Source organism: Otolemur garnettii, unplaced genomic scaffold (genome assembly GCF_000181295.1).
Source record: "Otolemur garnettii isolate 467f Iridium unplaced genomic scaffold, OtoGar3 scaffold00054, whole genome shotgun sequence".
In the NCBI taxonomy this organism is placed as follows: domain Eukaryota; kingdom Metazoa; phylum Chordata; class Mammalia; order Primates; family Galagidae; genus Otolemur; species Otolemur garnettii.
In genome coordinates, this window is record NW_003852449.1 from 2,704,726 (window position 1) to 2,718,929 (window position 14,204).

The following is a 14,204-nucleotide window of genomic DNA, read 5'->3' on the forward strand; positions in this document are numbered from 1 at the left end:
GCCACCTTAGGTGTACGTGGCTGGCGCCTTAGCCGGTTGAGCCACAGGCGCCGAGCCTCATACAATTATTTTTTAATAAAATATATTGTACAAAGTGCTTAAGACATGTCAGATATAATATTTACATTAGGATAACTGGATGTAAAGATTTTTCTACAAATTTGATAATATATCTATAAAATATCTTTTAAAATAATTTTATTGTACTTAGAAATACTAAAAGACACCAAACACATTTCTTTCAAACCCTAAAGTTTTCTTGAATAAATGATCAAAAATTAGACTTAACCAACTCTGAAATACAGCTAGTCTGACAATGTCTATTAGTTGATGACATGTCAGTTACATGAATAAAACTAGTATTTGTGTTGTTTTAAAATACCTCAATTTAAGGTTTCTAAGAGATTTTCAGATAACCCTCATGAAAACGAAGTTGACACTATATTATCTATGTTACCTAGTTTCTATCTGAAGTGGGGAAAATATATTTGGAATCTTGCCAACACTTTCACAGAATCTGGAGTGGGGAAACACTTAATATACACTCTTCCATTCCATCATTATCTCTTTAGTCATCAAAACTATTTTAGTTGCCTCTCAGTCTTATCAGTAAAGCAAGAGAGGTAAGAGGAAATTTTAGAACAGCCACATACATAGTTTTACTCATTACTAGTATCTTAATATGTCTGTTATACATGTCTTAATAAAACTAACAAAATATAATGTTCATAAAAAGTTCAACATACAATTTAAATATCTGAATGGCAGACCTCAAAAAGCACAGACTAGTACAAATGTACACCAAATGGAATATTATACACACTCTTATATTCTTTCTTTTCTTTTAATGGAGATAGGATTTCACTGTGTCACCAGGCTAGAGTGCCAGGTATCAGGCTAGCTCAGAGCAACCTCAAACTCCTACACTCAAATGATCATCCTACCTCAGCCTCCCGAGCAGCTGGGACTATAGGCACTTGCTACCACACCTGGCTAATATTTCTATTTTTAGTAGGGATGGGGTTTTGCTCCTGGTCTCAAACTCCTGAGCTCCAGGGGTCCTCCACCCTGGCCTCCTAGAGTGCTGGGATCATAGGTGTGTGCCGCCGCACCCAACCCACACCCTTATTTTCTAGAAGCAATTTTCTTACTAGAGACTATCATATAACATGTTTATTCCTGTCAGTACTCTCAAATTTCTCATTTAATTTTTCACTTAAAATGTTACAATATGCAATGTTAAGTTCTTCATTTAATAAACACTGGATTCTTCATAAACCTCCTTTACCAAACATTACCTCCATTAAAGTTCTCTGAATTTCTCTGTCAGCTGAAGTACCCTCAGAAAACCGACGACCACCTAAAATAGATTTGGAAATTTATGTGCATTACTCTTCTCCTTTGTAAGCATCAAATAAGAAAGCAGAACATAATATGTCTGTGGTTAAAAATATTAAGATGAAAATTAAATAGTAAAAATTATACTGACAAAATTACAATTCATTTTGGTACAGCATTTCTTATTTTGTTAACATTAAAGATTATTTATTAAAATTGGCTGAACTTTCTAAGAATCTTTTTAACATAACATCCAATTCATTGAGCTACATGTCACAATTACTGGTTAAGAGACAGAAAAAGTTCTTTTACATGTTTAAAAAATGTCCTTACATTTTCAAGAACAAATTTTAAAATGTGTTATTCTTACCAATAGCATCTATTTCATCCATAAAAATGATGCATGGCTGATGGTCCCTGGCATAATTAAACATTTCTCTGATCAAACGAGCACTTTCACCAATGTACTTGTCTACAATAGAACTAGATACAACCTGAGAAGAAAATTAAGGTAAATGTAAGACAATTCAAATAAAACTTAATCTCAACACGTACAAAAGAATCAATGTTTTACCTTTAAGAAATTACAGTCCAACTGGCTAGCAACAGCGCGTGCCAAGAGTGTCTTCCCTGTGCCTAGCAATGACAAAAGGAGTCCTAATTAGACAGAAAGTAAAACAAAATTTTAAAAGCCTTTCAACAGAGTAATCCTTAGGCTAGTAAATTTTCCAAAATGAAAGCTAAATCCTAAATAGAATTTTCCTTTTTTCACAAAAAACTTTAGCAGTGGGGGGTTGTATACTAAATTTAGTGCACTAATGTTAACAAACCTCATAACCCACTACCACTGGACCTGTTCTATGCATAATTTAATTCTAAAGCATGCCTACTCTCAAACTTAAAACTTTAAATTTTATAAAAATACACCTTGTTTCCCTTGTTTTTAACAAATTATCTTTTTAGAGATGAGGTCTTGCTATGATGCCCAGCATGGTCCCAAACTTCTAGCCTCAAGAGATCCACCTACTTTAACCTCCCAAGTAGCTGGTATTTATAGGCTCGAGCCATTGTACCTGGCTAGAACTTATTATTCACAAATAATAAATGTATACATTCATAGGGCAAAATACAATGTTATAATACATGTATATATTGTGGAATGATTAAATCAGGGTAATACCATATCCATCACCTCACATACTTAGGATTACTTTATGGTGAGAACATTTAAAATCTACTTTTAGCAATTCTGAAATATCTAACACATAATGATAGTTACCATGCTGCACAATCAATCACTGGAACTTATTCCTGTCCCAGTGAACTGTGTGCCCATCGACTAACATTTCTTCCCCATCTACCACCATCCTCCAGCCTCTAGTAACCACCATTCTGCTGCGTCTAGGAGTTCAACTTTTTTAGATGTCACGTATAAGTTAGATTGTGTAGTTATCTGTCTTTCTATGCCTGGCTTTTTTTTTTTTTTTTTTTTTGAGACAGAGTCTCACTCTGTCACCTGAGTAGAGTGCCATGGCATCATAGCTCACGGCAACCTCAAACTCCTGGGCTCAGGTGATCCTCTTGCTTCAGCCTCCTGAGTAGCTGGGACTACAGGTGCCTATCACAATACCTGGATATTTTTTTATAGATGGGTCTAGAACTCAGAAGTTCAAGCAATTCACCCACCTAGCCTTCCAGAGTGTTAGGATTATAGGCATAAACCACCACACATAGCCCCAGAATTTAATTTCTTAAAAGCTGAGTAGCTTTTCATTGTGTATATTTTTATATTTTCCTTACCCATTGATGTGTACTCAGGATTTTTCCATATTTTAACTACTGTGAATAATGCTACAATCATCATGGGAGTGTAATGTCTCTTTGAAATAATGATAATTCCTTTGGATACATAGTTAGAAGTATGGTTGCTAGATAATATGGTAATTCCATTTCTAGTTTTTTGAGAGGCCTCCATACTTTTTTCCAACATGGCTGTATTAATGTATATTCCCACTAACAGTGTACAAGAGGTCCTGATTCTTTACACCCTCGCCAATGTTTATCTTTTTAATTTTTTTTAAGAGACAGAGTCTCACTTTGTTGCCCTTGGTAGAGTGCTGTAGTGTCACAGCTCACAGCAACCTCCAGCTCTTGAACTTATGCAATTCTCTTGCCTCAGCCTCCCGAGTAGCTGGGACTACAGGCGCCTGCCACAAAGCCCAGCTATTTTTTTGTTGCAGTTTTGCCGGGCTGGGTTCAAACCTGCCACCCTCCGTATATGGGGCCAGCACCCTACTCACTGAGCCACAGGCGTCACCCTATCTTTTATCTTTTTGATAGTTGCTATTCTAACAGATTTGAGGTGATATTTCATTGCCTTGCAATTTTATTTTAATCACATCAAATATAGAACTTACAAATATATCATACCCTAATTGACAACATGGACTATGACAGAAATGTGTGTTACAAAATAGTATTCTATAAAAAGCAACTAATTCATCAGGCAATTCAAATAACTGCACAAGTGCTTTTCTTAAAGACAACGATCTTATTCACTACTCAGCAGTAATACTTTATATGCATTCTCCGTTCCATCACACAGAGCACAAAGTACTATTCAAGGATAGAGATTTAATCAAATTAATAATTTTACTATTTCACCAAAGATATTCTAAAGTGAAACTGGCATTTGTTTTACACTGAAAGTGGCAGGCATGGACTCACTGACTACTAAAACTGTTTCATGCCAGGGCAACCAGTGAATGAGACAGTACCAGCAGCGTTACCCTCATTGATTTTGCACTATCAGTATAGCTGTCAACTCAGTAAAAGAGCCAAATACTATCACAGTGTTATGAAAGTAGTTTTGACCTTGCAGATTCAATGAAAGCATCCCAAGAACCTCTGGATGTCAGTGAGCCACATTTTGAGGACTGTTATGCTAGAAATCACAGGCCTGTTGAGATACACATACCATGAGGTACAAATGCAGTGAGCATGCCTGAGGGAACAGGCACCCACTTCCTACCCCATTCTTACTCTGAATGAAGCTGGAACCACCTGCATTAAATTTCCATCTTATTTTTTATGCCTTAATTCATTCATTTCATTTCAACTGGAATTCATTCATTCCAATAGATCAGGTAGAAATAATTCAATACCAACCTGGTGGTCCATATAACAAACAGCCTTTTGGAGGAATTATTCCTACACGCTGAAATAATTCTGGGTTTGTAAGAGGTAATTCTATCACCTAGAAAAGAAGTTGCAAGTTTCTTAAATAGTAAAACTTGTCATGTACATTCAAATAGCTTAAGTGAAGTATCAATGCAGCTAGGTGTACACTTCATAATTCATAACAGATCTAGACTTCCATGCTATGTAAAACCATTTATATTAAAGATTTTTCTTCAGGTAAATTTAAGATTTTTTTTTAACTTTTTAAAATTTTATTTTATTTTTTTGAGAGAGAGTCTCAAGTTGTCGCCTTGGGTAGAGTGCCATGGCATTATAGTTCACAGCAACCTCAAACTCTTGGGCTTAAGCAATGCTCTTGCCTCAGCCTCCCAAGTAGCTGGGACTACAGATGCCCACCACAACATCCGGCTATTTGGTTTTTTTTTGGTTGCCGTTGTCACTGTTGTTTTAGCTGGCCTGGGCCGGGTTCGAACCCGCCAGCCAGGGAGTATATGGCCAGTGCCCTACCCACTGAGCTACAGGTGCCACCTAAGATCTTTTAAAACTAAAACAGTTTGGCTGGGAATGGTGGCTTATGAATGTAATCCTAGCACCTTGGGAGGGCAACGAAGGAGGATCACTTGAGGCCAGGAGTTCAAGACCAGCTTGAGCAACATAGTGAGATCATATCTCTACAAAAATACAATGGAACCTCTGTAAACTGACCATTCAAGAGACTATAACAAGCTGGTCAACACACAGAGGTGGTCAACATAAGGAGCTGTGCCTTAGTACATGTGGTGCAAGTCTAGTCTATGAAAAATTGGTCACATACGGAGGTGGTCAGTGTAGGGAGGTGGTCAACTACGGAGGGTTTACTATATTAAAACATTAGCAAGGAACGATGGTACACATCTGTAGTCCCAACTGCTTGAGAAGCTGAGGCAAGAGGATCTCTTGAACCCGTTAAGTCTGAGATTATAGTGAGCTATGATGATACCTCAGCATTCTAGCCAAAGCAATAGGAGTAAGACTCTGTCTAAAAAACCCTAAAAACACTAAAAAAATTTAAGTAGCATTTACTGGCCAGGTGAGGTGGCTCACACCTGTAATCCCAGCACTCTGAGAGGCTGAGGTGGGAAGATTATTCAAACTCCGGAGTTTGAGGTCAACCTGAGCAAAAGCAATACCCTGTCTCTACTTTAAAAAAAAAAAAAGAAGAAGAAGAAAAATTAGCTGGTTAGGAGCACCACCTTGAGCCCAAAACTTTAAGGTTGCTGTGAGCTATGATGATGCTATGGTACTCTAGCCTAGGCAACAGAGTAAGTCTTTATTTAAAAAAATATATATTTTTTTAAGTAACATTTATTTTAACAAATCACATACTTGATTAGGGTGGTTACACAGGCATATAGTTTATCAAAACATTTAAATCATATATCAATAATCTGTAAGTTTATTGGATATAAATTATACCTCAATGAAAAACTGTACTACAAAAGTTATACTATACGCAAAAGATCTATACTAGTTTCAAATGAGAATTTACTATACTACAAAAGTCAAAACTATACTCAAAAGATCTATACTAGTTTCAAATGAGAATTTAACAGAAAATAATTACAAAATGCAATAAGGATTTAATAAGACATAAGTGCCACTAAGAGAAAAGGTACACAAAATTTTTATCTGTTGGCCGTTTGCCATTATAGCCTTAAGAAAACAATGTTTTCCGCTCCTAATGTCCTACAAAGACTAACTCAAGGAAAGAAAAGTGGAGAATAGAGAAACTGCAGATCTGATCGTCCAATTTAAATTATTCCAATTTTATTATTTTATTATAAAAATAAATTATTATTGCAATTCAAATTACTGTTATTTTCCAAGTTACTGGTACAGTAACCTGAGAAATAAATTTCTCTTGAATATTTGTGTTCTAAGGTATGGCTGGGATGACTCAGAAGTGTGAGAAATCAACGTCTTAAAGTTCTGACACAAAAGGTACTGCAGACAGGTTTGATTCCTCCTGCTTGTGCAACTCATGTTGGAAATCGCTGTAGAAAGCGAGTGTTCACAGCTTACGACTTACTCGCACTAGTTTTGTTGCTCTTTTGTTAAATACAAGGGGAGAATAGGCTTTTATTCATAGCGCTCCTTCAGGCAGTATTAAAGAAAAACTTGATAAATTTTGTAATCACCCGGAATTCTTGCGCATATGCCAGTGCCCACCCCCAATCTACCTAATCAAAACCATGCAGAGAAGCTAGTAATCTGTATTTTTAGTAAGTATTCCAGAAAAATTACCATGCTGAAGTCTGAGAACTACTACTGATTTAGGGCTTAAATCAGATGGTATTAAGATATTCCACTATTCCCATTCATTCCTAAGTATTTCCAGCACTAAATTAGAACAAAATCAATAGAACAAAGTAATTTGCTTTATAATCATGAAGCAGGGCAATTTAGATTTGTTCTTCACTTAAAAACTAAAAAGACTTAAGGCACTCCTAAAGCCAGTATTTTTCTTGAATGGCAGGAAACAGCTTTCACAAGATATTTAAGGTCTAGGTGTTCACTCTACTGTAGGACAGGAAGCTAGTTATTAATGGGGTATGGGAAAAACTACATCACACACGTTATCCAAATGTGCTCTGACCCGAGGAATCTATGATAATCCAAACCACAGATGGCAAGGATATCAGATTATGTTAATTATTCTAGTTTTCCCCTCCCTTCTTTGCCACCAAAAAAAAAAAAAATCAGGATTTTCTAATACCAAATTTTCTCCAAATTAACAAACACCAATAATTTTTTTTTTCTTTTGCAGTTTTTGACGGGGGCTGGTTTGAACCCACCACCTCCAACATATGGGGCCAGTGTCCTACTCCTTTGAGCCACAGGCACCACTGAACACCAATAATTTTTATAGTCAGAAACTCAGTGCTATTCTTCCCTTAGCAAAAATATAAATGCATAATATTCAGTAACCACTATTTGGAAAAAAAGTAATTTTTCATTATGTTTCTCTTTTTAGACATCCTACAACCAGTACTATTCATTATTAGTAAGTTCAGAGAACAAAGTTCACAGTACCAACCTCTCTTAATTCCCGGATCTGTTCTGATAATCCTCCAATCTCAGAATAAGAAACATTCCCTGGGTCTTCATGAGACATGTTGTAAACTAGTGGATCCACCTCTCTTGGCAAATATCTGGAATGAAAAAGTATGTATTTTTCTTTCCAAATATATTTTCTCTCAGCCTACAGAGTATAAATGACTTGCTTATACAAGCACCTTATAAAGATTGTATAATTAGAAACTAGTAAAAGGGAAAATGTCAAAATGTTCGGTGATATCAAAAAGAACATGTTTTGGATAAAACCCTCTCTCTGAGAAGATAAAAGGTAAAGAGAGTAAGAAACTCACCTCATGATAGTTAGTGTAGTCATATCCAAGGCAACTCTTGTTCCTGGCTTCAGCTTACTTTTGTCTAGCTAGTTTTATAAAACAAAAAGTATTACATCAACTTTAAAAAAGGCAAAAACTAATACCAGCTTAATAGTCAGAAGTCAAATACTCATTTTTACCCCTCAGAGAGAACACAAATATCAGAGTGTAAATTCCATGCTAACAGAATGGCTACAACAGTAGTAATTTAAAGTTATTTCCATCTGCCACTTAAAAGAATGCCCTTTTGTACAATCTCAACGTAAAACCTGAACTCCCTCCACAAAGTCAGAGGTAGCAATGGCCTTGTTTTTGAAGGAGAAATGGACTTTGGTATTTTACTTTCAAAGTCTTTAGTTTTGCTCATTATTTTGATTCAAGCTCTCTACTGCAGTGACTTTGGGAATTGGAGCCAAAGCAATCATGGAAAAAATCCCTTAGCAAACATTGGGTGGAAGGAAGGGAGAGCATTTTAAAGGTGTGCTCATTAGAGAGAGATGTGCTGTTTCCCTTTACAGATTTTTATTAAAATGCTTTAACAACAAGACCTCCAGCCCTAGCCTTTGCTACATGCCAGAGACTATGTTAATAAGCAAATTATATATTAAATTGAGTCCTGCTAATATATTGTTGTAGCTAAGCATGGTAACTTATTTGACTAGTACTGGATAGAATCTACCCAAAGGATTCATTTTACATTCAAAGACAACGTTACTTTTTGATAATTTAAAAACTCTTGCCAATATGATTGGAAAACCATTTAAACCAGCAGTTCTCAACCTGTGGGTTGCAATCCCTCCGTAACAATGAAAATATATCCCGCATATCAGATATTTATGTTACGATTCATAACAGTAGCAAAATTATAGTTATGAAGTAGCAATGAAAATAACTTTATGGTTGAGGGTCACCACAACATGAGGAACTGTATTAAAGGGTCACAGCATTAGGAGGCATTAGGAAGGTTGAGAACCACTGATTGAAACATTAGTGACAACTTTTCATAGGATTTTACAAAGAGTTTCACATTCAGGATTTAGCTCCAACTAAAAATGAAGTGAAGAGAGGCAAAACATGAGGTTTAATATCCTAGATTAAGGTTAAAAGAAAAAATCTAATAAATGAGGTTACTTGAAAAAAGAGGGAAAGGGGCGGAGGCCGTAGCTCAGTGGGTAGGGGGCCAGCCACTTAGACCTATGCCAGCAGGTTGAAACCCAGCCTGGGCCAGCTAAAACAACAATGACAACTGTAACAACAAAAAAAGCCGAGCATTGTGGGGCATGCCTATAGTTACAGCTACTTGCAGGCTAAGGCAAGAGAATCACTTGAGCCCAAGAGTTAGAGGTTGCTATGAGCTATGACACTACAGCACTCTACCCAGGACAATAGCTTGAGACTCTGGGGGTGGAGGGGTGAAGGAAAAATCAACACAAAGCCATTTCAACATTTACACTTATAGAGAATACAAACTGAGTGTTTCTAATCCAAAAATGCAAAATCCAGCATGCTTCAAAATCCAAAACATACGTGACATTAAAAGGCAAAGCTCATTGGGGCATCTTGAATTTTAGATTTTTAGATCAGGGCTACTTAACTGGCATAATGCAAATATTCTAAAATCTGAAAAAAGCCAAAATCTGAAATATTTCTGGCTCAATCATTTCAGATAAGGAATACTTAACCTTACATATATAATCTTGTCTTCCTAATATTTTCAAATTTTCAAATATTCTCTTGCCCTTACACAACCATGAAATCTCAGAAATACCAATTTTATTATTATTATTTTACCTAACAGAATATCTGTGAGTGATAAACGCCAAATCTAGCATCCAGAGAGCCATTAAAAAACATAAAAATCCCTGTCAGATTAGGCACTTGATTTTTTTTTTTTTTTTGGCACTTGATACTTTGATTTAGAAAATATCAACCATTTACATAGTAGGCAAAATCCTAAGATTGGATTTAGTCTTTACTCCTTGAGTTAGAGTCCATTCTATAGCCATGTTATATCAATGCTTTAAAAACCTGAACCTGAAATAATAAGTACTCTGAGAAAGCTCTTCAAATGAATTTATCACAATGTTCTGGCTGGGCACTCAAGCCTATAATCCTAGCACCCTGGGAGGCCAAAGCAGGTGGATTGCTTGAGCTCAGGAGTTCAAGACCAGCCTGAGCAAGAGCCAGACCCTGTCTCTAAAAAAACTGCGATGGCCACCTGTAGCCCCAGCTACTTGGAGGCTGAAGCAAGAGGATCACTTGAGCCCAAGAGATTGAGGTTGCTGTGAGTCATGATGTTAAGGAACTCGACCCAGGGCAACAGACTGAGACTCTGTCTCAATAAACAAAAAAAAGAAAGTTCTACCTAAACAGTAGTATACTAATTTGTTTCAGACACTACTTGAGGCCACTTTGGTTATAACTATAAAATGAAATTAGGAGTTATTTCAGTTTGCCTAATCTTAATGACTTCATACAAAATTAACTTAGTCCATAGCACCGTTTACAAGTAACATTTCTGAGTGTTTAAATGTAAACATAGGTAACTGGCAGTTGTCTAGCACTTTTGTTCTCTCAAAAGTCATTAAAATAAAATGACCTAAGGCTGGGCATGGTGGTATACAACTGTAATCCTATCTCTGTGGAAGGCCAAAAGGGGAGGATTACTTGAAGCCAGGAGTTCAAGAGCAGCCTGGGCTATAGTGATACTCCATCTCTACAAAACAACTTAGCTGGACATGGTGGCACATGCATGTAGGTCCAACTACTAGGGAAGGATCACTTGTTCACAGGAGTTCAAGGATGCAGTAAGCTATGACTACATTGCTGACTCTAGCCTGAGCAACAAAACAGGACTGTCCCTAAAAACAAATAAATAAAATAATCTATTTTTCAATTCTAAAAATAACTACTTGGATTTTTAAGTGGATTTTTAAGTGACTGAGCCAATGCAATATAGACAGAGAGTCAAAGCCCATGGTTTGAATGTAGGCTTTGCTAATAATAAATTAGCTGCAGCTGAACAAATCACCCTTGGGAATTACAGGAGTAACACAGTAATTCTGCTTACCTCAAGAATTAGATACAGCAACCTACATGCAGCACTTTTGTCAATTACAGAGCACTATACAAATGTAAAGTATTACCTGTCTACGACAACCCACAACATATCTTGGTCCATTTGTAGCTTTCACAATGACTACAAGAAAAAAATGTAAAAACATTAAAAAACCAAAAGTAAAAAACAAATAAATCCAAATCAATGGAGGGTTTTATTTTTTTCCTCCAAAAATACTTAGTCTATGCAAAAATACCATTTCCTTGCTTTATTGTTAAAATAATAAACATTTCAGAAGTTGGGAAAGGGAAAAGCAAGTATCTAATGTACTCAATACTATTATGAAGCCAGCAGACAACTAATACAGGCCCACACAAGGGAAAAACTCAATCAGGCTGGGAACAGGGGGGCAAGGAATTGGAATGGGTGAGCTCCCACCTACTGGGCACAATGTAAGGGAACTGGGCACAACTACAACAGGGACTTTTCCTAACAAATGCAAACATTGTAAAATAATCATTTGTACCCTATTAATCTGAAATAAAAATAAAGCCACAAAAAAGCAGAAGTTGGGAAAAGTGGACTGTTTTTCTTTACTAGTTAATAATCTAATTCACTTACATTTTTCTTCAGTTAATTGTTTAAGCACTTCACCCACAATCTAAGGAAGAAAAAAAAAGCATTCCTTTTTGTCAACAACTAAAAAAAAAAAAACCAAAGCAAATTACCATCACCTTCTACACCCCAAACTCCTTTACCTACCTGCCCGACACTCTGTAGGGCCTTCAGATCATTTTCAGACTTTTCATACTGTTTGGTAAGTTCTTTTAATTGTTCTCTTACTGAAACAATGTAATTTAAACATTTTTAGTTAAACAATAATGTTGGTGCATTTAATTCTCTAAGAATCGCTTAAGTTTAACTAAGCCTATTTCATTCTACCTAAGTTTCACATCCATTATATCAAACCACAAAAGACATAACTCCGTTTGTAATAAATAGGCCGCGTGCTTAAAAACAAAATGTTCCAAAGAAAGCACCATATTTTTATTTTTTTGCTCGGCAATAATTGTTTAGGCACTTTTTAAGCTACATTCCTAAAAGATACTGACATCTTGAAACTTCGGAATTTGCGACTACAAATCAGAATGAAAATCAGTAACACAGATCCTTCTTCACCCACCCACCTGAATTACTCTCTGTTGTTTTACCTAAATAAAATCAACAAACGGAGTTCTCCACTTAATCATATGGTATGGTCTTCCTTCATCTACTTAAACCACTCAGGTTTTCAGTGAAGGTGCCCTGAACAAACGTTAAGCGCTCAGGAGGTAAAGGAAACTTGAATGCTTGATTCAGCACAGCACGAAACACGAGGAAACAGGAGAAGGGTTATACGACAACCAGACCCCTTCTCTCCCAAGCTCCGAGTCCGGCTTTCCACCCCACGGGCGAGCCCACTCCCTGCGTCTCAGCTCTCAAGCGTCTCCTCCTGTCCGGGTCCCACGACTCTACTACGCCGCCCTCCTTGCACCCCAACCCGGGAAACATCCCCGACCCACTCTTTCCTCAGTCTTCTTCTAGTCCTTTTTCACTTCCATCTCAGAACCGCAGATGTTCCCGCTGTCACCGGGACTGGACTGGGCCATTTCCACACCCGAAGGGGTGCTGCTCCCCTAGCTCAGGGCAGGATGACAAAGCGCCTTGTCGCTGGACCGAGGCCTGCCCATCGCCTAGGCTCTGTCTCCGGGATCAACCAAAAGCATCCGCTTTGTCAGAGGCAGAAGCGAATCAAGCCACGAACAGACGTGGAAAGAAAGGGGTACTCACACTCCTTTAGACGGCCGTCGATCTCCTTGTGCTCCAGCAGCTTCTTGCGGTAGTCCTGAAGCGCCTTATCTCTAGGGTCCGCCATGATGAGAAGCCGTCGCTCATAGGGGATGCCGGGAAAGGCCATGGCCGTCCAGGCGGGGGAAGGGGCGGGGCGAGGGCGGAGAGCCTGCCCGGAGGGTGGGGTCATGAACGACCCCGCCCCTTCCGGTTGGCTCAGTCCGAGTGCTCTTCTTCCACATCTGTGTCCTGCCTCACTACGTTGCCGGCTTGCACCGAGGGCGGCCTCCGTCCACACTGCCCTCTGCAGGCTCATCCAGGAATACCTGGGAATGGTCACCCGATTTACCCCTGAGAGGCCTCAGTATTAAGTCACCGCTGTCCTGGGATCCACAAAGGCTCTTTAATAAACTGATAGAAACGAAGTGGAGAATGTGGAACACCTCAGAACAGCTCCAATTGCCTACCGGTATGGTTCAGGACTCTTCAGGGTCTCCAGGCTTAGAAGACGTAGGCAATTTCTTTCGTTCAATCAGTGAATGAGGTACTAAGGGTAAATCTGCTCATGGGCCGGCCAGAGATAACAAATGATTTCAGAGTGTCATAAATACTGTGACAGAAAGGAAACAGCAAGTGCAAGGTCCTGGGTGGGGGAAGCTGGGCTCACTTCTAGGAACAGAGAGGAGGACAATGAGACCACAAAGGAAGTGGGCTGCAGAGACTGGGGCAGGAGATAAGCAAAGATGCTGCTCTGGCAAGAGCGTTGAAGTCGGACAGACCTGTCTTTCAGATTTCTGTGATCTGGGAAAAAATGCTTAATCTCTCAATATCTCTGTAAAATGAGCATAATAATTGTACTTGACTAATAGGATTGTCATGAGTATTTATAAGATAATGTGCCTAACTCTGTTAACAACATCTGGGACATAGTAAGCACTCAGTGATGTTCTTTTAAATCATTAAATAATAACCCCAATGACTTCTTTCCATCATTGTTCCTAGGGACATTAATTGTCTCAATAAAATCAGTCAAATTCTCCAATAGACTCCGTTTGCTCTCCTCCAATGGCCCTAAATGTTTAAGTATGTATATTCTAGATACATAAGGGCAAATTTATGTGCATTAATGACCAGAAGTCACATAAAAGATACCTTGTAATTTATTAGGGAAAATTCTTATGGGCATCATATAAATATTCCATTTCTCTAAATATGAGTAGGTCTCGCCATATACAATAAACAGAGAAGATGGATTGGCAGGGATAGTCCCTTCTCCTGTTCAGTGGCAACTCCTCTGGTCAGACTAGTTCATCCATCCCTAAATGTGTCATCTCTGACATCAAGAAGTA

At 37.9% G+C, this 14,204-nt stretch overlaps 1 protein-coding gene across 1 annotated transcript in view; it reads right to left on the bottom strand.

Moving 5' to 3' along the window:
- The window catches only part of PSMC6 (proteasome 26S subunit, ATPase 6), a 22,138-nt gene extending 8,930 nt beyond the window's left edge, over positions 1–13,208 (bottom strand). Inside the window, exons 1-10 of the mRNA XM_003792138.3 lie at positions 12,856–13,208; positions 11,788–11,867; positions 11,647–11,686; positions 11,114–11,166; positions 7,947–8,014; positions 7,616–7,730; positions 4,507–4,594; positions 1,913–1,974; positions 1,709–1,832; positions 1,299–1,360 (exon numbers count right to left, since the gene is read on the bottom strand). Of these exons, the coding sequence (XP_003792186.2) occupies positions 1,299–1,360; positions 1,709–1,832; positions 1,913–1,974; positions 4,507–4,594; positions 7,616–7,730; positions 7,947–8,014; positions 11,114–11,166; positions 11,647–11,686; positions 11,788–11,867; positions 12,856–13,171 (1,008 nt within the window). The 5' untranslated portion in view covers positions 13,172–13,208. The remainder of the gene's footprint in view (positions 1–1,298; positions 1,361–1,708; positions 1,833–1,912; positions 1,975–4,506; positions 4,595–7,615; positions 7,731–7,946; positions 8,015–11,113; positions 11,167–11,646; positions 11,687–11,787; positions 11,868–12,855) is intronic.
- Between the last annotated feature and the right edge of the window lie 996 nt (positions 13,209–14,204).